The 22,816-nt window shown below is 38.2% G+C and overlaps 5 protein-coding genes across 7 annotated transcripts; 2 read left to right on the forward strand and 3 right to left on the reverse strand.

The window, feature by feature from the left end:
• Positions 1–74: 74 nt before the first annotated feature.
• Positions 75–6,741, reverse strand: LOC113080549 (DNA replication licensing factor mcm2-like). The gene is made up of 16 exons (XM_026252711.1): positions 6,669–6,741; positions 5,737–5,921; positions 5,130–5,302; positions 4,763–5,035; positions 4,461–4,680; positions 4,145–4,352; positions 3,642–3,776; positions 2,922–3,113; positions 2,749–2,842; positions 2,411–2,661; positions 2,140–2,266; positions 1,859–1,971; positions 1,250–1,492; positions 971–1,153; positions 693–848; positions 75–594 (listed from the first exon to the last, which is right to left on the reverse strand). Exons 1-16 carry the CDS (start codon positions 6,672–6,674, stop codon positions 484–486), a joined length of 2,670 nt encoding a protein of 889 aa, XP_026108496.1. The 5' UTR covers positions 6,675–6,741; the 3' UTR covers positions 75–483.
• Positions 6,742–7,193: 452 nt separating this feature from the next.
• LOC113080563 (coiled-coil domain-containing protein 51-like) lies at positions 7,194–9,745 on the reverse strand. 2 transcript variants are annotated; one of them, XM_026252724.1, is made up of 4 exons: positions 9,604–9,745; positions 8,829–9,187; positions 8,444–8,608; positions 7,194–8,081 (listed from the first exon to the last, which is right to left on the reverse strand). In XM_026252724.1, exons 2-4 carry the CDS (start codon positions 9,141–9,143, stop codon positions 7,302–7,304), a joined length of 1,260 nt encoding a protein of 419 aa, XP_026108509.1. In that variant the 5' UTR covers positions 9,144–9,187; positions 9,604–9,745; the 3' UTR covers positions 7,194–7,301. The 2 variants fall into 2 exon arrangements, with proteins under 2 accessions (XP_026108509.1, XP_026108510.1); XM_026252725.1 differs by having other exon boundaries at positions 9,589–9,745.
• A 267-nt stretch (positions 9,746–10,012) lies between these two features.
• Positions 10,013–10,944, forward strand: LOC113080546 (translation machinery-associated protein 7-like). The gene is made up of 4 exons (XM_026252700.1): positions 10,013–10,109; positions 10,398–10,453; positions 10,608–10,695; positions 10,782–10,944. Exons 1-4 carry the CDS (start codon positions 10,094–10,096, stop codon positions 10,814–10,816), a joined length of 195 nt encoding a protein of 64 aa, XP_026108485.1. The 5' UTR covers positions 10,013–10,093; the 3' UTR covers positions 10,817–10,944.
• A 2-nt stretch (positions 10,945–10,946) lies between these two features.
• Positions 10,947–16,788, reverse strand: LOC113080545 (deoxyribonuclease gamma-like). The gene is made up of 10 exons (XM_026252699.1): positions 16,652–16,788; positions 15,171–15,256; positions 14,923–15,011; positions 14,749–14,835; positions 12,962–13,074; positions 12,536–12,648; positions 11,617–11,774; positions 11,433–11,529; positions 11,242–11,314; positions 10,947–11,154 (listed from the first exon to the last, which is right to left on the reverse strand). Exons 2-10 carry the CDS (start codon positions 15,249–15,251, stop codon positions 11,150–11,152), a joined length of 816 nt encoding a protein of 271 aa, XP_026108484.1. The 5' UTR covers positions 15,252–15,256; positions 16,652–16,788; the 3' UTR covers positions 10,947–11,149.
• Positions 16,780–21,886, forward strand: LOC113080544 (deoxyribonuclease gamma-like). Of its 2 annotated transcripts, XM_026252696.1 has the most exons (10): positions 16,780–16,868; positions 17,977–18,037; positions 18,557–18,646; positions 18,737–18,831; positions 18,926–19,012; positions 19,224–19,336; positions 19,647–19,759; positions 19,932–20,089; positions 21,244–21,340; positions 21,445–21,886. In XM_026252696.1, the coding sequence occupies exons 1-10, from the start codon at positions 16,789–16,791 to the stop codon at positions 21,550–21,552; spliced, it is 1,002 nt and encodes a 333-aa protein (XP_026108481.1). In that variant the 5' UTR covers positions 16,780–16,788; the 3' UTR covers positions 21,553–21,886. The 2 variants fall into 2 exon arrangements, with proteins under 2 accessions (XP_026108481.1, XP_026108482.1); XM_026252697.1 differs by lacking the exon at positions 17,977–18,037 and having other exon boundaries at positions 16,811–16,868.
• Positions 21,887–22,816: the final 930 nt, after the last annotated feature.

Here is a 22,816-nt window from a genome sequence, read left to right on the forward strand (position 1 = left end):
CAGAATTTTATAAGTTTACAACATAGACCTTCAAGGTATAAACTTAAAATAAGGAAAGAAACGGAACTGTGAAATAGTTGCAATTACATTTTTTATATTTTTATTCACGGGTGCAGGCAAGCTTCAAGTAGAGATTACGCTACTATAATAATATTGATATTGTCTCTTTCAAAGCAGTCAATAACAGTTTAAGATTAATTGTTCAGAACATAAACCATACAAAAGTTATTTTTTTTTTACACCACAAATTCGATAAATGCAGTACTTCTGCAAAACTGACATTAGAGAAATTTCAAGAATGACTTCATTTCACAGTATGAGCCAAGCAGATCACTACAACCGTAATGACTACGGTAACAAGTTAATTTAAGGACCAAAAACAATGTTCAATCCACACAACAGCTGCTCCGACAACCGCATGACAGAATATATACAAGTCCAAGGGATTCTACGCAACTGCTTGAACAAATCCATAACAAATGCCTAGAACTGCTGTGCGATCAGCTTTTTCTTGGCATCATGGGAGAATTTGTTAGAGCGGAACAGGTCGCTGTCGTAAAATGAAGACAGGTTGTGGATGTTGATCTGTCGGGCCTGAGGACAAAAAAAGACGGCGTTACAACTCAAATTCGCAAATGACATGTAATATCGTACTTAACAGGGATTTTTCAGTTGAAACATTTATTAGATACCTTGTCCACCAGATCCTTCTCAGGGATCTCGATGTTGTCCTGCTGGGCTCCGTAACGGTTGCGCTGATATGAGACCTGCTCGGAAACCAGTTGCTTCAGGATGAAAAGCAACAGCTCGTTGTTGTCTCGTCTGAAGGCTAGATACCGTGCGAACGTCTGTAGTAATGCAATAAAGGACTTCAGTTACCAACTTAAGCAGGATAAGAACGAATCCTTGCAGTCGCAAGACATGCGCAGCCATGCACACATGAAAACCAACGCCTGATCAGTTTGCTCACCTTCCGCATGCTCCTCATTACACTGAACTTCTGCGTGTCGATGAAGCTTTCCAGCATGACACGGATGGCCATGTTCACGTCGTCCTCCAGCACATAGTCTCGCAGATGCATGCGGGCGTGTGCCTCGGCCATGCGGATCATGGACTCTATGTGACGCACCGTGATTGGGATACTTCCTGTAGCCTGCAAGACAACATACATGATTAAAACTTGCCTTGAATGGCCTGAAAAATGGTGGAACTTCTTAAAATTGCCTTTAGCTATAGATGCTACTCTCACCATAGACTCTCTTCGAAGGTCGCTGTAAATCCGGGCCACCTTGTCCTGGTCCATCTGATTGAGTTTGGGTCGCACGCGCTCTTTGGCATACATGATGTACTTCCTGAGCAGCTCCTGAGGGATGGGTGGGACATCGAAGGTGTTTGGCAGCACCACCTCCTCTAGACTGGCCACGCCCCCTTCTTTGTTGCTTGGGTGATGTTTGATGTGGCTGCCCACCACGAAGCGTGCCAGCATCTCATCCTAAACCAAAGAGAATTATGGGTAAATAGATTGGCAAAGCTTGGGCAAGTCATGTTTACATGACAACAATGTATTAAAAAATGAAAAGTTAGCCTTTTTGATAAGGAATGCTACACCTCGGCATGTACCTATAGACTGAACAGGTCAGTTTTTTTTACAAACTTGTGTTTCTGTAGTTTACATAGAAACAAAAAGGGGTATTGTTTTCCAAAAACTGCCCTTTGAAAACCAGTTTTCAAATTTTCACATCTTCAGGCCCCCAAAATGCCATTGATGGGTAAATGAATGGCAAAAATGGATAAAAAGTATTACATTTTCAGTTAAAAACACTGTGTTACTCACATCAAAAGACATCAATGGACTTACCTGCACAGGGTCTATGGTGTCTCTTACAATGCACAGAATGTCAAATCGAGAAATAATGGGCTCTGTCAGGTCCACGTTTTCCGAGAACGTGAGTGACGGGTCGTAACGCCCACCTTTTAAGAGAAAGAAAACTCTTAAGAAAAATTACAGCTCCCAAAATCTTGGCTGCAACTTCTAGTCCAGCAGAAAGTAATTAAGAACATGACTGTGCTTTAGTGCCGATGGCAAAATTGAAATTATGACCCTCATTTAGACTTTCATTAAACGCTCCCAGAACGCACCGATGGGATTGGCGGCAGCGATGACCGTGCAGCGAGCCTGCAGCGATGTGACGATCCCTGCTTTAGAAATGGAGATGCTTTGCTGCTCCATGGCCTCATGGATGCTGGTCCTGTCCTGATCGTTCATCTAAAAAAAAAAATAAGCTTCACCTAAGTATTCACCTAAAAAATTGCTGGTCCAAAAACTGGTGGAATGGCGCTTCAAAAACTTCTTAATGCAGTAAAACCATTCCCAACTCAACACACGACACCAATTTTAACGTTCGCTCACCTTGTCAAACTCATCAATGAGACAGACACCTCGGTCCGCCAGCACCAATGCTCCCGCCTCCAGCGTCCACTCTCGACTCACGGGATGACGTTGCACGTAAGCCGTCAGACCCACGGCGGAAGCACCCTGACCTGTAGTGAAGACCGCGCGACTCGCAACCTTCTCGACGTACTTTAGGAACTGGGACTTGGCTGTGCCTGGATCTCCACAAAGGAGAACGTTAATATCACCACGCACCTTGTGCTTCCCACCTGTTGAGAGAACCAGAACACGATTGAGCAACTTAAAGGACTCGGACGTGTAAATTAACAGCTTTGAATGGACCATGAGCAGGATACCTGGATTCTTGGCTTCGCCGCCAAACAGAGCAAGCGCCAAACCACGTTTGATGTCCTCATGCCCATAAATGGAAGGACCAATACTTGCGAAAATCTGTAGAAGGAAAATTAAGCTTAATTTATAACTTTTGGATTTACCTCAGAAGTTCAAGATTAGAAGTTCACTCGCTCACCCGTTCTCCGATGCGCTCGTCTTTGGACAGCGCCATGATGGCTTTGATGTCTTCATCAGTGAGCTCCGCCACGGCCACGCCCTCATCCTTACGGGCAATGTGATTGGCCAGGATTACAGTAGCGAAGACAGGGAAGCCGTTAGCCATGTTGAGAGAGCCGTCGTAGTTGTTGTGGTAGATTCCTGTGAGCTCCTGCAAAAACAAACCATTTTAAGGATATGCAGTATTTAAATGTAAATTCAAGTATTACTTGCAATGTTATATAGTGGAAAAAATAAAAAATAAACTTTTAGAAGAACATATTGTACTCGAATATTACTTATTGGGATATATATACACACGATGTTGTGGTGGAAGATTCAGCCAAAATAATTAATTTGTGTATTTTATTTAAATTCATATTGAAGCATTATAAACGGTGTAGAAAAATACATTAACATGTAGATGGGTATACTTTACTTGAATTTTAGATTTAGCTACATTAACAAACATTATAAGATGATGTAGCTCGTGTTGCTCCAGCAAAAATAATACACATTTAGGGACTCTTTTGTACATACATATTAGTTATATGTATTTTTAATGATGCTAAACAAATTTTTTTTTCATGTTTTAATGTTTCCAGGTCCAAATTGACAGATTTGGGGGCATGTACTTCTTACATACTTACATTAAAGGAGATTTGATAAATGTTGTATTCATCAGTGTCTGTTGACTCACAATCTCGTCTCCGGGTTTGCAGGTGTCCACCAAGTCGGCCAACAGGATGGCATCTTTAGAGCGAGGCAGGCGGCCCGCCGCGACTTTGCCAGGGCTCTCCTGAATGGTGATACGCTGGTAGTTCTGGTACACGGTCTGTGAAAAGCAAGAACCTTAGTTTACATCAGAGGGAAAAAAAATAAACATCTGCTTCCTGTTGTTATGGCAACAAATGGCAAGAATGAGATGGCCAAAGCTGTGCTCTTAAGAGCACATTTACATAAGTAGATAAACAAGGACGCAATTTATTTTCTGAAATGTATTGGTTTATTATTGAATAAGCTTGCAGCTGCTAAATTCTGTTTGGATCTGATAAAATATAGATAAATAAATCTCTCAAAAATGTGGAAAATGGTCATTAGGTTTGTTTCAGTCAATAGAAAAATATATGGTTTCTTTCGAAATTTTAAGATTCTGCCAAATACATGTTACACAAATCGCACAGAAATGTTTATCTCACGCACCTGCTCCATGTTGATGTCAAACGGACCGAGTGACTGACACTCGGGACAGGAGCCAGGCTTCACCTCCTGGTTCTGGGACTGGAAGAAGGGTCCCAAGATGAAGTTACACTTGTTACAGTTATATTTCACCATACCGAGCTGCGGCAGAACTCCAGTGCAGCTAGTTACCACACCACTAGTGCGGATCAACTGGTTCAGGTGGAGTTGTCTGAAAAAAATTTACAATTTTAAATAAATATCAATGAATAGAGATCACAGCTGTGCACTGTGTGTCTAAAATGTATTACGAATCCTGAAGACATGAAATTGTTTGTACCGGAGAGATCGAAGTTCTTCGACCAATGGCAGGTTGCCGATGCGAACGTGGATTTCATGCGCGATTCTGTCGTATTTGGGGTACATTGCAAGCACCACCTCTTTGGCAGCTTCGTCGAAGATCTTCAGCATCTCGGCAGGAGCCTCCGGCAGAAAATACGCCAACACATGCTCCCTAGATGCAAGCTCTTCATAGTTCACCAATAAACTCTCCTTATTTTCTGTAAAAGTCGTAAAATATCAAGTCAAATCAATGCATCTGGAATATATTACAGTTTTCCCAGACGACCATCCGCCTCCCACCTTTGCACATATCGCTGATGCGCTCTTTGAAGACGTTGTGTCCGTGCTCGTCCACGTGAGTGCGCAGGAAGTTCTTGAAGCGGTGGTAGATCTCCAGTCGCGGGGCGGCCATTGAAACCCACTCCCTGACCGTGTGGCCCTTCATGTCCTCAAGGTTCTCAATGCTTTCAATCATCTCTTCATCCTCGCCATCGATTGCGACGCCTTCAGCTGCCCTCTCTGCGAGAACACGCTGCCTCTTCGTTGGTCGTTTGTCATCTTCGTCTTCACTGTCTGTTCATCGCAGAATCACAAACAAGGTTTAACCGAGAGTTTTTTCCTTAAGTGGCTTGCGCTAAAATTATGTTTCGATGACTAGAGCACCCACCGTACAGAAGTCCACGTCCGATGCGGCCCATACCAAGTCCCTGTTCTCTGTCGCGCCGTCTCATGGCCGCTTCAGCTTCCGCCCGAGCGCCGGGGGAAAGTTCACTGAGATCTTCATCCTCATCCAGACCCTCCTCTTCGTAGCGATCCAGTTCTGGGATAACACGGTAGTCTCTCCAAAAATACAGTAATACATTTTGCTTGTTAGCTGTATTTCCATCCAAAGTTAACTTGGATATCGCATTAATCGTTTGCATGTAAAGCACCGTTTTCATCCCATGAAATCAAGTGAACAAAACTGCCAATGCCCTTGTAAATCAAAACAAATTTTGATAAAAATAAGAGTTGCTGCAACTGAGGAAACCCATTAATAGCTTGTTTCCTACATAACGCAATAATAAGCGACGCCATGTGGACTAATAATTTCATACACCTGATGTTTGGAAATGCAATTGGGTGTTTTAACGCACCATCCCAAAATTTGCATAACAATAAGGAAGCGGTAAGTACATATTTTATATCACTGCATCAGGATATAAAGTCTACATATTGTATTTCTTTGGGTTATTACCATAAAGATGCCCCCCATCAGAAGCACAGTCTCTCACCTCTCCATCCCATCTCCGATCAGCTCCTCTCCGTCTCCGTCCTCCTCATCAGGAAGTGTGTCTCCCAGAAGCCCCTCGGACTCGTCCTCAAACGGGGGCAGATCTCGGCCGGGGCTGGAGGTCAGGTCACCCCGCCGTGAGCCACGACTGGGGCTGGTGGCCATGTGAAACGACTCTGATGAATCCTGTTTTGGAACAAACAAACAAACAAAGTCAAGCCTTTGCACTAGAATTTGAGGAGAAAGGCCCAATGTCAATGAGGAAGATGCATGTGTAATTAGCTCAAGCTGAGGTAAAAATACTGAAATAACAGAATAAAATGGAAACCAAGTATCTCAATAACTTCTAAAAAAACAGACCTGTCATTCTGCCAATGTGTTACACACTGAATCTCTACTAGCACACATAGACTGTATAAAGCTACCATATTATTTGAGAAAATCTGTTATAACTTGTAACAACTGCTGAACCACAACAAAGAAAATAGTTTGAACCACGTGGGACCTTTTTAGCCCAGCATAACTCTTCGACAGACACGATTATTAATATATTTATATGAATACAGTATAACATAATTCGATTTTTAGTAAAATTAAGACCACACATTTCTATTATATTTATATAGTTAACATTTCCCCTAATCAATTATTTGACAGTTACGGTTGTGACAAAAATTTTTACAATACAGAAATCGAATTGAGATCACAGCGTATGTTTAAATGTGAACGCATATTAGTTAATGTTTAGTGCATTGCGTTAATTGTAATATCAAGACCAGTACATTTGAACTTTACTAAGACAATCCTACGAGACAAGCAAAGCACGCATAATTTCGAACACGTTTGTAAGCTTACGATACTTTAAAACATATCTGAGCTATCGTTTGAACTATCTTTTTAAATAAACATAATATTACACAGAAATACACTCACCGCCATCTCCTCACGTCCGTGTCGAACAGAAGCAAGTCTGTAAACTAGTTTTTTTCCCGGGAAGACTTTTCGCGCGAAATGCTCCACGTGACCACAAAGCGCGCGAAGCGCTATGAATATGTAGCGAGAAAGAGTCTCTGAGCGCTGTGATTGGTTCGGAGGCAAATACGTCATTCCGAGCTGAACGTTCATTGGTTTGACGCATGAAAGTAAGCGGAAGTTGATAGGAAAAAACTACAAAAAGCACAATAATAGGTTCACATTTTCTGTTAAATAAAATAATCAGTCGGAACTACAGTGAAGACTCACATAAGTGGCAAATTATGTGACTCCTCATAGTTCTTTAGTCCACAGTTTTTAAAGTTTATAATAAATTTTTTTTTTTTTTTTACATTTTCTAAAGAAAACATGAGTGGTGTTTCTTTGTGGAACGGATATCATTAAAATTATCACGTTCTTAAGTACAATATGTTATTTGGTTTAGTATGAAGAAGTACACAAAGAATGTACATACAACAATGAAACTTAGTATTGACAATTTTTAATCAAGCCTCAGACAATACATTGCACTCTTAAGTTACATTATTCTCTAGTGTATTAATTGGCCCCTAAAGTGCACAGTCTGCATACTTTTCATGTTCCTCTTAACAATATATACAGAACTGGCACAGTCACAGCAAAAGCAGCACAGGTCAGGACTGTATTGTATAGACTTGTTTTGTTGATCTGCGCCTCCAGTCTTTTCTCTGTTTGACCGAGGCCTTGAACGACTGTCTCTGTATCGCATACAAAAAGCTGCGCATCTTGGGTTTGAATGACTGGCTTCTCCGTGGGACGGTACTGAAGGGTCTTCTTGACTGCCTGCAACTCCGTCTCGACCTTCCCGACATTCTCCTCCAGCTGTTCCAGATGTGGTGTAAGGCTTTCAATGAGCCCTTGGGCTCTTTGGCTGTGCTGGAGAATCTCTCGGATCGCTTCTTCTGAAGCACTGGATGCAGAAGTTGGGACGACGGCAGCTGCTGGCGAGACAAACGCTGGTTTGACTGTTTTCACATCTTTTCCGCTGCCTTTCAAAGCCATCCTGAGTGAGTCGATGAGGATGCGGAGTTCGTCTTGTTGTGTTTTGTGCATGCTGGCCTGGTCCTTGATGGCTTCCTGAAGACTCACCGGTCCCTTCTGGGCCTCCAGCAACAAACTCTTGAGTTCCTGCAAACGCACCCGGTTTATATAAGTCGAACCCATCACGCCAATGACAGCGCCCAACACTGAACCAATAACAGACCAGTTTTTGGTCCGTTCAGCCCTGGTCCGCTCTTTCTCGTGGCTGCCTCGCACAGCAGCAGAGAAAAGCGCAAACTTCTCTCGCTCGCCTTCTTCTGCATTCTCATAGGCTGTTCTGAGACGCCGTTCTTCCTGTAAATGAGAAAAGATAGGTAAAATATTGTGCAATCCAAATATGTATGGCTGGGCAATATAAAATGATAATAATAATTGTGATATAAATTTACTTTATAAAACAATAACAAGAGTTTGATACAGTGATTATGCACCAAAAGCAGAACAAATCAGTCATACTCATGTGATCTGTGTCACACGGACCATTTATATGCTCGGCTCAAACTCCAAATGGCAGCGAAGAGCGAGTTTACTAGAATATTGGTCACGTGACACTAAAAGCACTGTATGATCCAGAGGGAAGTGCTTGAATTCAGAAAAGAACACAAATGATCTTTTTGAATTTATCGTTCCCATATACATTACTAGATCCAACTCACCTGCAGTAACTTATGTTCCAGTGTGGCTAACTCTAAATAATGTGCTTCTTCACGTGACACGCGGTCCAAACGGTCCCTCACTTCCTTCAGCCGAACTTGGAGAGCCTCCAGGCTGGCGTGAGCTTCTCTGACGATTCCTCTGGCGACCATGAAGGCCTTTTCGGCCTACCAGCAAAACATAATACAGATTATACTCTCACTTAAATACATCTAACAGTAGTTTGCATGCACTCATTTTTGTCAATTGTAATGAAATGAAAAAAAAAATGAATCCAATTGAGAAGTAGAGGTGGGTCTACATTAAAATATGGTTGGCAACCTCAGGTGTCTAATGGATTATTTGGATACATGCAAACATAATCTTTTTTGGGTCATCGGTCATTACCTCTGTGACATTGGACTGAGCATCTCGGACTTCATTAAGCCCGACAAACTCCTCATATCTCTCCCACCAGTAGTTCACGCTCACTGTTGCAGTTTTCACCGCATTTCGTCCCCACTGCCTTCCCAGCTCTCCTGCATATGTTAACACAGACGCTGTGCGCTCCTTAACAGATGTAATTTTATTCTGCTCATCTTTGGGACCTTGCTGCTGGGTGCAATAGGTTCTGTGGAGGTTCCATTGGACCGGACCGGACACCTGGTGTCGATAGAGACACATGGAGCCGCTTGGAAATACAGTTTTCGCTCTGAACCTCATTGAAGAGCCTCATATGTGGAGCCAATGCACGTCAAATAGGCAACCTGTAAACATACAAAAAATGCTTCATATTTCATGAAATGATTCATAAGGTGGTTTCTAGGTTTATTTGCATTGGCAAAACATGTACAAGAAGCAAAAACATAAAATAGAGAGGCTAACCATGATAAATCTAGACTATATAGGACATTTACTTAAAATTAGTTTCGGATTCAGTTTGCATTTTTGCGAGTCAGAAACACAACATAAATTAAAGTTGTCTATGTTGGTCATTTACATGTGAATTACACATAAAAATCATTAGGTTTAAAGTAAGTGACGCTGATTTTGCTGTTATATATGTGTACCGAAACAGTTTTTATAAATTCATTTAATCTGATTGTCGAGCGGATGAATGAATCGGCAAACAATGTTTACAGTTCTGAATTCATTTCAGGATACGAACCAACAAAACTCATACCAGCGACTCTCCGTTTCGATAAGTTTCTGCTCTGGTCAGTTATTTCTCATGTTTACAGTCTGTATTGTATATAAAATATCTGTCTAGTTTCCTGAAATATCATTCTGCGGCACGACAGCATTTTTCTTCAGGCACTGGCTGGTGCTCTTTCAATAGATTCTTTTAACGATTCAATTGAATCGATTCGCAAATCATTTGTTAAGAACTCGACTATAAGATTTATTTACACAGCATTAACCACAAAAAAAAAAAAAAAACAACAGCGGGGAGATAATAATATCGAGGAGGGGAAAACGTTTCCAAGTCCTCTAGGAACTCCACGACTCGTACGAATCAAATTAGCTAATGATCCAGTTCATTTCCACTTACCGTCCGAACGAACCGATTCGCTAAGACATATCAGGCACTTTACAGGAGCACTACATCCGGGTAACCGCTGGGGTCCTGACAGCGCGGGCGAATAAATCGTTTGCTCAATATTCAGAGCAGCATGTCTGGAAGAGAAGGTAAAAATCGAATAAAATACAAAGACCGTTTTATAATATTGTAGAACGTATTATGGAATAAAAACGAGAATTTAGATAATGTTTTCCCGGGTCTTTGACTTTCAGATTGTAAACTCGTCGATTATTAAACATTATATTCAGCATTAGCCGTGTTAAGACATTTCACATTTTAATGAATGGGTCGGTTTATCTTTTTAATAATCAATTATTAAATCATTATTAACTTTAATAAATGTATTATCTTTACATATTGATGTTATAATGGTATCCAAATACTTATTTCTGCAGGAGGTAAAAAGAAACCCCTCAAGGCTCCCAAAAAGCAGTCGAAGGATATGGACGATGTAAGTTAACTTCTAATGAAGTGTTTTTCTACATAAACTCTGAGAAGAGAACGGTTTGTGCGCAGATAAACTGCTTCAAAAGAAGTTATGACTTGGGGAAATTCAGAAATAATAATGCTTTGTGCATTTTCATGACTTGCATTCATTTCTACAGGAGGACATGGCTTTCAAACAGAAACAGAAAGAGGAGCAGAAAGCAATGGAACAGTTGAAAGCCAAGGCTTCTGGAAAAGGACCTTTAAGTATGAGACATTAAGCCACCAAACAATCTTCCTATATAGTTTTTTTTGCAGACAACAAACAATTCTGTTTTGTTTTCATTCCATAGCTGGAGGTGGAATCAAGAAGTCTGGGAAGAAATGAATGTGTGTTCGTGTATATTTACTTGACTTTTCAACCAACTCATAACTTGGGTCCACAGTGGCAGCGTAAAGCTTTTTTTTGGTAGTTTATATTTCTCTTGTAGAGGAATAAAGTTTGTAATGACTGTACATTTTGATTTTTAGATGTTTAATGTCTTTGTGAAATGTTCATGTGACAGTCAAAGCTCATGAAAAATAACTACAACATTGACACATTTCAAGCAGATTTCAGTCCCATGTACACAAATCACAAAAGTGTTAATCTTATCCATCTCATCTCTGGAGTCGTACTTTTCTTGTCCAAGAATGTTCCATCTCACAATATCATCTTTGTTCAACCTAAACAACAACAACAACAAAGAAATTGATGTTATTTAATTTTTTATGTATAGTATCAGTCATTAAGCTGCTCTTCATGTGGCTTACGTTGACGTTTAAGCTGTTTTCGGTTTTTCTTCAGTTCCACTTCTACTGGATAGTGGTCACTCACTTTCAGCGCCTGTGAAGACATTAAATCTGTGTGATAAAAAAACTATAGCTACAGTTCGGTAATAATTCGTGTCTTTATGGTAAGTCTGATTAAATATCAATTAAAAAGTAAAATGATTCTTGTTTACATCCTCCTCTTTCAGTTTGTAGGCCTTCTGGAAGTTGAAAGGTTTTGCCGAATTTGGAACGACAGCATTCAGCATATCGTCTCCGTATATCACGATCCTGCGCATGAACATGTCACATGAATGAGTGACTTAAAATTATATTTCTTTCTCTTTTTTTTTTTTTTTTTACACCGTGAGTAATTACCGGTCGTAAGTGTTGTCGTTTTTGGTACTGGCTGTGGTGTCCACATCATCCGTGATCAGCCAGTGGAAGTCCTCGTCACTTCTAATGCGTATCGTTTTCATTTCCTTACCAGACACGTAACTGCCGTCTGCATTGAAGTCCCCCAAAATCATGATGTTCTGTGTGGATGAACAACATTTTTTTTTAAGTTTGTAAATGCAAAAATGCATGGTATGTGATTGCACAAGGTTCACCCAAAAATTTTAATTGGTTTAAATTGTATTCACTCTCAGGCCATCTAACATGTAGATATGTTTGGTTCTTCATCAGATTTGGAGAAATGTGGCATTGTATCACTTGCTCACCAATGGATGCTCTGCATTGAATGGGTGCCTTCAGAATGAGAGTCCAAACAAGATATAAAACATCCAAGTTATGCACACAACTCAAGCCCAACGATTCATGTCTTGTAAAGTCATATGCCGCTTGTAAGAAACAAATCCATCATAAAGGTGTTTTCACTTCAATTAAAAGTCCATAATAGTCAATAATACTGCTTTCACCAGTGCAAAAGTGATTTAATCTGAATCAGGAGAGAAATATGCACAGATTGACCACCATTTACAAGCAGAAACCGTTCTAAACAAACATGTTGACAGATTTTGATGTGAGAGGAAAACATGGCTTTGACTTTCATCACTGGAGGAAGCTTTATAATGAATTTTGGATCACAGTTTGAAGTTAAAATGTCTGGATGGATTTGTTTCTTACAAATAGGGATATCTTAATGCTTTTCAAGACATTTGAGATTTTTCTCCAACTCCGTTCCAATAAAGAAACAAACTCCTCAACATCTTTGATGGCATACATTATCAGCAATTTTTGTCTCAACCAATGGTTGACTGTCATTAAGGTATTATAGTTGTTTATAAGGTTTTACATCAGTCTTCCATTTCGTCTTGACATTCTGAAACACGTCATACAGTTCGTCAAGTTCCTTCACTGAATCTTCAGGCTTGGTGTGGACGGGCATCAGCACCAAATCTTCCAACACTGCAGAGACATGAACATGAGTAAGAATTACAATAATTTATCTCCACACACACCCTCGGTCACAGCCCAAGCTGGGGATTAATGTAAATTAGTTTCATTTGAGTCATTGGTTTCATTTGTCTTTCTGTCAGCTGCGTAAAGTGGGATTTGAGTTATTATACAATACAAGGAAACAATAAACATGTTTTTTCCTTTTGCAGCACAGATTCAAAGTTAGAGCCAGTAAAATTACACCGCATTGTGCATTAATGTACCAAAAATCATGAGATTCTTTCACCAATAATGTTACACATGATAATATGTTGTGCTTTACCTGTTTTATGACATTTGAATCTGAGAACATATGGTTCTCTAGCAAAAGCATCTTCATCTCCAGGCTGATCGTCTTGGTATTGGTAAGACCCAACCAAATCCACCAGGTCATCCCTTTATGTTTAAAACAGACAATGTAGTTAAAAAAGAAACAACCTGAAGGGTTAGTCTGTAAATATTTGAACCTTTACTTTCGCTGAGGTCCACCTGTAATGTCTGCACAATGTTTACGTGCTAATACAGTAATAAATTAGTTTTTATGACCTTTTACGATTCTCTGATCTTTAGAATTCCAGCCTGTTTTATGTTTTTATTGTCACTGTGCCTTTACAACAAAGTAAACAATGCTCAAAGTGAACAGGCATGTTTTTTAATTTAGAATTAGAGCCATTGAAAAATGCATTTATTAATCAGACATAAGAAATTGGCAGAGATATAGACATTATTCAGTGCTACGCCGTTTCCCTGTATTACATTTTTTAAAGGAATGCAAATGAGACAGGGACTGAACTACAGTGTTTTTAATGTATTTTGCTTTTTAACAATGTAGCTATCGATCGTTCAGCTGATGAAACATTTTAAAAAACTTCTAGAAGAGGAAAAAAAAAAACATAAAACAAAGGGAGTTGTTAAAATTACACATTTTGGGGGAGTGGGGTAAGTTCAGCCAGTGGGTAAGTTGACCCACCCCCAGTAACTATCATGTGACCATGTATTTTAGAACCAGCCATAATTTCTGGCAGAAGTTTCATTCCTTTTGAAGTAAAGGTCTTTTGGTTTGTCAAAATAATTTTTTTGCGTAACATGTAATGGCTGTTGCATCAAAGCAAATGTATCCAGGTCTAAAAGTATTTATGTATATAGGTGATTTAGCCACATAAAACCATGAAAATCATTTGGATAAATATTAACCTGAATAAGTAAGCTAGCTAGTTTAATTATTATTGTTATTATTTTTTAAATGGCAGCTGTGCATTTAATTGAGCAGGTATTTTCCTTAAAACACTTGTGGTATGACACAACTAGTTTAGTGCATCATATTATTTGTAGTTTATTTGATAGTGACAGTGTACAAGTGCACCAAATCCTCATCTGATAAGAACCAGATGATTCTCATTATAATCAGATATATCTTTCCACCTATAGACAGTATTGGTATGTTTGACACTCCAGAAAAGCTTTCATGCCAAGAACCTGTTGACTAAAATGTTTATCAGTTTCAGTGACATTGATTCCTAATTCAGTTTTTATTTAATTTTGCTCAATAAACTCTGTTTAGTCTGATTTTGGGAAGGTTACGTCTTATTGTTTCAGAAATTAATGGGTCAGTTTACACCCATATGGTGCATCTCACCCACCAACTTGGATCAACTTACCCCTAAGCCACAGGGGTACCTTTATTTTTATAAGAAGTCATATGTTTAGAACCTTTTGTAATGGATGCAGTCTTAAAGAATTCAAATTGCAGGAAGTATCCTGAAATGACTTTAGATATTTTCACTGTACTTCTGACTCATTTCCCTTATCTTGAGGGAACATTCATTCCTGGCTGTAAAAATAAAACCTCCAAACAATCGTTATGGAATGTTCGGTATAAGTTCCTTTTAAGTTATCGCAAAACAACTCCCTGCAACGGTCTGTTTTCCAAAACAATCTGCAATCTTCTTTTTTGGTTTCCAAAAACTAACCAAACTGGAATGTTAGGGAGTGTTGAGTGTTTGTTTCAGCCTCGTTTGGACCAATTAAAATTTCTACCCTGACATAAAGGGTCTAAAATGACACTGTTACCTGTAAAGGAACATAAACTGTTCCTTGTAGTTTCCTCTTCCCAGGCGTGTGCTGATCTCCAATGTGTAATGATGCGTCTTGTTGAACCTGTTGATGAGTAGTCAGTCGTGGTTACCTAAATCATGTAATAACGAGGGTTTTAAAGAAAAAACCAAACAAACCTGTTTGACTCACTTATTCAGCTCTTCGAGAAAATTATCCACTGAATCTCCGCTAGAATCCACCACTTCTAGAATAACAATGATGTCATAGCGAGACACAATCTGAAGAAAGGGAGCGATGAAAACACAAACCCATCAGCATCATCAGACTGCACAAGCAGCTTCTCCCCAGAAAGGATTATGAGAAATTACGATAGATGTCATGTAACAGACTCATTCAATAGGAGGTTAACTGTCCAAACTGTCATGGATGGGCCTCACCTTGATCAGGGTTTTCAGCACAAACGGATCTGAGAGTTTAGATTTCCCAAATTTCTGGATGTTGAAAGCGGCGACCTTCATGATGCCTGATGAACATGAAAGAAACCAAATGAGTGATTTATAATGGCGCTTTCAATTAAACTAATGCTAAATAGATCGAATTTATGGCCATACCTATGGCAGTCATGACATTTACACATTCATGAAAGGCTTTATTATACAGCATTCAACAAATGAAGTGAAACACTCTTTCTTCTTTTCTTAAAAAGCTGTTGCGGATTATTTTTAAAGCAATTACAAGTGGAAGAACTTGTTTCAGGAGTTGCCAGAGCTGCTTAATAAGAGTTTGAGATCACCAGATGGTTAAAACAACAGCTTAAATGTTGTCTAAAAAAAAAGGTCAATTTGATCTAGTGTAGAAGGCAAATGAAATTCTAAACCCAGACAGAGGAACATGTCTGTATTCATCCACAGATGCAACCAGATGAATGCAGCAGTTTGACTAAACAAGAAAGACCATTTTAGTGACTTGGTTTCGGCCCAATTGGTGCAGAGGGTCATTATGCCCAGAGGGTTTCTATATGGCTTTCTGTGAATGGGACAGAAATTAGTTCCAGTGCTCGGACGTTCCTATACAAGGAACATATGGACGACAATCTGTCATGAACATGACACCACCATCGGAAACCTTATTTGTGTCAATGACTGTAATTCAGATCCAATGTCATGGATTTAAACAAAGAGTTTTCACATTCCATCTCATTCAACACACAAGCGAAGACAAGTTTGGGGGCTTCATTTTCCGGCTTTCAGCTTGTGGGTGTGACTGAGAGTATTCTTTTTTACATTCCAAAAAAACAAACAAAAAAAAAGGCATACATTTTTTGAATATTTTACCAAATAACATGGCAGGAATATAAAAAACACAAGAAGCTTGTTTGATTCTCACACTGCAAAAAAAAAAAAAAAAAAAAAATCTACTATAAATATCTAAACCTTCTTGAATCAAGATAAATTTACTTAAGCAATATGACTGTTAAAAAAAGTCTTGTTTTCGAAGAAATGTATAAAAATTTTGTTTGTTTTTGCTTAAAAGAAGAAAAATTACGTTGTTTTCCCTTTTAATTAAGATTACTTCTCTTATCCCATAGGGAGATGTTTTTTTCTTGATATTTATCAAGTAAAAGTCAGCTAAGATTTATTTTATTTGTTTGCAGTGCAAATGCTTGGATTAAGTTATCTGGACACTTTTTAAAGAATTCTAAAAAATTATGATTATTTAGTCCCAAGAACAAAACTTAACTTACACCAAATATTATATATATATATATATATATATACACACACACAATATTCTAAATTTAAACGCCAAACAAGGTTGGAATCTAAAACACAAGAACCTAATCTTGAATCTGTGGTGTTTTTAAATGGTACAAATTAAGATAAAGATTTAAGGACTGAGAGAACATAACTTAACTTACCCAAGTATCGGTCTGTAGATGGACTAAAGAAAAGGACTGTGGAGATTCATAAAAACTGCAGCATTGCTTATATTGGACACCTGTGACATGATTGGCTTGACGCAGGAACCAGTCGAGTGATTTGGCCCAGCCCCAACATGGACATCCCTCAAAACAACAAAACAGTCCCTCCCTCTGGGCAAACATTAACTCGGAAGTGGAAGGCTAAAGAGTACAGGTGAGTACAGACAATACAATCATCCTCATTACAGCCACAACACATTTTAAGATGTACTGCAAGGTTGAGAAATAAATCCCATGTTGGACAGAATGAGATCTTTATGTTCTTCGAGAGCAGAGTAAACCTGTAAAGTAAGAAAGAAGCGACAGAACCTGTTTCCATCAGTCAGGTGTAACATGAAGCTGTCTGATGCATTGTTCTTATTTTTGGAAATATATAGAAACTGGATTACAAATTCTGCATTTGAAGGTAGTAGCTAAATCAAGGAGACATTGTCTTAGACATTAATTAAAGTGGATGTTTGTTCAATTATTATAACTTAAAGCATACGTTCAGTGTCAAAGTTGCTTTGTTTTCATCGAGATGGATTCATGTCGAGACAATCCAGTTGTATTGTTATTTCTGCTTGAAATGCATTCAGTGCCTTCATAGTGAGCCAAAAACAACATGTCAGCTACAACAGGTTTGAGGAATTTAAACAATAACACAAAAATGAATCTCAGGAAAATGGCGGGAAATGTATATTCCGGTTTAGACCGAAAGATCAGTCGTGTTAATGTACAGCAAAGTTATCACTTTAAACTATTACATTTTTTAAATACAGTAGAGTGCCGCCAAAACACTGCATTATGGGAAACCAAAGTCAAGATTCATTATGAAGTCACTTGTTTTAAGGGAATATGTAGTTTGCAATGCATATAGGGAAATCAGGTGGTTTTGAGGTCAAAGCTAGTGACATTTTATACCATGCTTTAAAAAATATAAAAATGAAAAACCCAGAGTGCATTAAGTGCTTCTGCATGTTTGAGTCTGAACTGCACAATTATCCTGATGGGTGTGGTGTCACAAGTGCAAATTCATTCAAAAAGTCCCTTGTTTTTGATAGTCAGCTCAACTTATCTTTAAAGCCATGGCTATATGGTTACCTTTAGTCGTCGAGCCTGCTGTAAATAATTCTACAACCAAAGAGATTTTCTGTTTTCAATTGTTTTCAGTCTCTATAAATTCCCCATTTTACGAGACATCTGTGCCACAGAAACCCAATCTGATTTAAAACAGGAAGTAGGCATGGGCTGTTGTTCAAATGCCATTCATTATTCACTAGCTGCCTAACGGACAACACTGGAAAACAATTGGAGTCTTCACAGCAAACAAAAGCAGCTTCGGTAAGAGCTGATTATGTGTTTATTTATTCATATTAAAATAAATGGAAATACATAGCATGTTTAGCTTGTATTAAATAATAGAATATAAGCTAGATCAAAAGTGATCCTTAAATGTGTTAATATGCTGTTTTTCCACTTCATATTGGAGCATTGGAGCTTCTTTTAAATCTTAGATGAATTTATTCAATTAAAACAAATTTTGTGTTGTTTTGAGTACATTTTGCTTTCGAATTCTTGGAACGAAACCCTTTGAGGTTTTCCTTTCGGTCTCTAAAGGACCTCCATTCAAAAAGTTCTGCGTAATCTGACATTTCAGCTGTTAATAAACTATATGTACTTCCTGTGAATGAACAATGCATCCTTGAACTGTCTGCTAAACTTCCTTGGGCATTTTACAACAGGAAACTGGTATAGAAATGCATTAAAAGTTTGTTTGCGTAATGTAGCGAACAGACCTGAAAACATCCAGTGTTTCTTGTCGTGAAACTCAATTTGCGATGTTTTTCTGGTCTTCTGAAGGTGGACACAATGAAGATCGCATCTTTTAACATCAGACGTTTGGGTCCAAGCAAACTGGCAAACAAAAATATTGTAAATTATCTCATAAAGGTGAGTTTATTATCTGATTGTTTAAGAAAATCACACAATAAAAGCTCACAGGAAGTTTATTAAAACAGACCACAACACTCTTTCCCTCAGATCTTCTCTCGATACAGTATAATCATTCTTCTGGAGGTGGTGGACAAATCGGGCAAATCTATAGACAAATTTCTGCAGGAGCTCAACAGCACCGGGTCTGTATTAACCTTCAGAGATAGTCTTCACCATCTCTAGCTCAAAAGTCTAAACTTAGCCCAAATTTAACAAACTTTTTCTCCCACTATTAAGAGCTAACAAGAAACGCCCTTTCACAATGGTCGGAAGCTCCAGGCTGGGACGGACTCTTTATAAGGAGCAGTTCGTCTGTTTCTACAGGTACAACAATTGGAAATTAGTAAAAATGAATGTATTATCAGCATAAAAATTGGAGCAAAAAACAAAAGCATTGAATCATGCTTTATTTTATTTTATTTGTAGCATGTGATGCACCTTCCTTGCACCTTAATGAACTTGGATATTAAATTCTGAATGAATAGTCATTCATATTACATGGTGAAAAAAGTTGTTTTGCTAATTTCTTATACAGAGAAGATGAGGCTGAACTGGTTGACACGTACCAATACGAAGACAATCAAGTGGGTGACGAGGACGCTTTCTCTCGAGAGCCTTTCATCATGCGTTTCCACTGTAAACACACAGGTAACGCTTAAATTTCTGCTTCAACCTAAAAGTTTTCAGTGGCGGCATGATTTATATACTTCACCCAAAACGAAAAGTCTGGGACTCATCCACATGCCATCCAGTGCGAATGTCTTCTGTGCAATGGGAATAAATGGGATTAAGGAGCTTTCAACTTCATCAACAGTGAACTAATTTAAGAAACTGTTCAAAACTGAAGGACGTATTCACCCGTTTCATTGCAATTCCATGCTTTTACACAACCGGTAATATTTCCGGAGGTTGATGATGTGCTCAATCATTGCTAATTGTTTTTGTCCGTCTCTTTCAGTGCTGAAAGATTTGGTGCTGATCCCCGTTCACACAAAGCCTAAAGACTCACAGAAGGAACTGGACGAACTGTACGACGTCTTTCTAGAGGTCATAGATAAATGGAACACGGATGTGAGTCTAGTCCTATGCAACACATTTCAGAGAAAATGTCATTTAATTGTTTTGGTTAAAGCAAAATGCAAGAATGTGACACATTGACCATAGTTTATCTAATGTGGAGATATGTGTAAAACATTTTGTCCAACTTAAATTGTGGACAAACATTGATTACACTGTTTCACAGAACGTCATGATCCTTGGCGACTTCAACGCGGATGGCGCTTACGTCTCTAAGAAGAAGATGAAGGCCATCAGGATCCGCACCGATCCCGATTTCCATTGGCTGATTGGAGACGATGTGGACACCACAGTCATTGAGTCCAATGACAACACCTACGACAGGTGAGGCAGAAGAAATATAAGTAATGATTTACTCACCCTTCATCTGCTGCCTTGATCCAATCCAAAAAACAGCAGTCTGCAATCCGAGCCCCAGTTATATTTCTAACATGCACTACTTATAACAACACTACAAAAGTGACCCTGGACCACAAATCCAGTCTTAATAGTCAATTTTTCGAAATTGAAATGTATACATAATTTGAAAGCTGATAAATAAGATTTCAATTGATGTATGGTTTATTAGGATCGGACCATATTTGGTCGAGATATTATTCTAAAATCTGGAATCTGAGGGTGTAAGTAAATCTAAATACTGAGAAAATCACCTTTAAAGTTGTCCAAATTAATTCTTAGCCATGCATATTACATATCAAAATTAAGTTTTAATATATTAACAGTAGGACATTTTCAAAAAATATCCTAATGACTTTTGGCATAAAATAAAAATCAATCATTTTGACCCCATGTTTTTTTGGTTGTTGCTAAAAATATACCTCAGAGACTTAAGACTGCTTTTGTGGTCCAGAGTCACAAATGTATTCAGAATTATCACTTTGATGCATGTAGTGTAGACAGCACAGTACAGCGCAACAACAGTTGCACCTAGTGTGCGAGAAAATGCAAGGCTGTGATGGATAGACTTGATATACAAACAGCTTGCGCCAACCCAAACCCTCTTTTGGCTTTGAAAAATACTGCCAGGAATGGATTTACTATATACATGCAGTTAGACATTAGTGGTGAAAATGCTACTTTTGTGTCTGACTTGTTGAATATGCATTAGTAAGTTTTAGTCACTTTCGTGGATCCATGTAAAAGGGGATTTTTTAAATAAAGTTGTCATCTGTCTGTATGTGAAACATTAAAAAAATGTGAAATAATAACTATACTGTTGTTGTGTAAACGTCAGTGATAGGGGTAGCACATTACAAGTAACGCGAAATAAGATTACTTTTTCAAGTAACAAGTAAAGTAATTCATTACTTTTTATTTTAGATGAAAATATCTGACAGATTTATAGTATATATAGTGATAGTATTCATCAAAATGATTTAAAACTTTCCCAAACACTGGTAAATGTACCTTTTAAAGGACAGTTCAGTCAGCCAGTCAAGTGAAGGCGAATGTTGATGACAAGTATTTTTTCTTTCTAGGATTGTGGTGTATAAAGACGACATGTTGAAAGCTGTTGTGCCAAAGTCTGCCAAACCTTTTAACTTTCAGCAAGCCTACAAACTTTCAGAGGAAATGGTGAGTGTATTAATTACAGTACATATGTCAATTTTTGAAATGGGAATTTGAGGTTTGCATAGATATAAAGTAAATAATATATTGATATGATTGATCTACGGCAGGCCCTGGAAATCAGTGATCATTACCCAGTGGAGGTGAGTCTGAAGAAGTCGTCTGCGGCAAAGACCAGCGGCAAAGCCAAAACCAAAGCACAAAAACGCAAAGCATGATGGGATACCAATCTTAACTTCACTCTTCTGGAGGAGAGATGCTACCCCTTCATAAGGAAATTCAGGGCTTAAAATAATTCAAAAGAAATTACCTTTTCAAGATATTTTTTCTCAGTTTGCATGCCTATAAACATTTGAAATGACTGAAATCTCAAAATAAACGTTCATTTTTAATGTATTTAATGCCATTTTCCCGACATGCTTATGATTTCATCCACATACACTGAAGGATCAGCATCTTCTGTAACTACATCAGCATTTAGCATCACCATTAACTTTCCTTCATTAATGTGTCCAGAAATAATTTGATTTTCAAATAAATACATAAAATATACAGTTGTGCTCGAATTTCTTCATACACTTGGTATATATGATCAAAACTGTGAAAATACGTCTGAATTGTTTATCCATATGATCTTTCATTTAAACGTTTCCAAAAAAATCTAATCTTTAGTTGAAGAATAAATAAATAAATAAATAAAAAGTAGGGGGAATGACATTATGAAATAAATATTTTTCTTAATTACACAATGGCTCGGTACTTCTAGAAATTCTTCAGATTAAAATATCTTAATTCATATTTGCATTTTTATCACACCAGGGTGACTATGAACATTAAATTATCCAGCCATGTCTTCCTGTTTCACAGGAATATATTAGGAAAGTCCAATCAACAGAAAACCTTTCAAATCTGCCTGGAAGAGGACGTGCATTTATTTATTTATTTTTATTATAAGCTCTTCATATTTTCAGCCAGGTTTGCTGATACTGTTGCTAGGAACTAACTGGCTGAGATATTTGGTACCCAAAGGCATGAATCTATGAACATGCACAGACAGGTAAGTTCACACACCACAATCTTGACACGTAGATTCAATATTGACTATAACTGCCTTTACAGGAACTTAATGAAGGAGATACGAGGGAGACGGATGATGGAGATAAGGGAAGTACTTCAGGTAAGTAAAACACAGTTTGCCTGCTTTATCACAATTGCATATCGCATTACTATAAAAAATAAATATGACTTGGCAAGAGGCCCATTGCAGTATTCTCCCAGTGAGCAAAAATATATTTATAGGCCTATAGTGTTATTATGTAATCAATCATGCCAATAAATTGGAATGGTCACACTCACACACAATAGAGAAATGCATACTATATCTTTTTTTTTTTTTTTTTTTTAGAAATCCTCAATGATGAAATATATAGGGAAAATTGTATTTTACACAAAATGCAAAAAAACTATTGGGTGCATTCTGAA

Source organism: Carassius auratus, unplaced genomic scaffold (assembly GCF_003368295.1).
Source record: "Carassius auratus strain Wakin unplaced genomic scaffold, ASM336829v1 scaf_tig00031568, whole genome shotgun sequence".
Classification (NCBI taxonomy): Eukaryota; Metazoa; Chordata; class Actinopteri; order Cypriniformes; family Cyprinidae; genus Carassius; species Carassius auratus.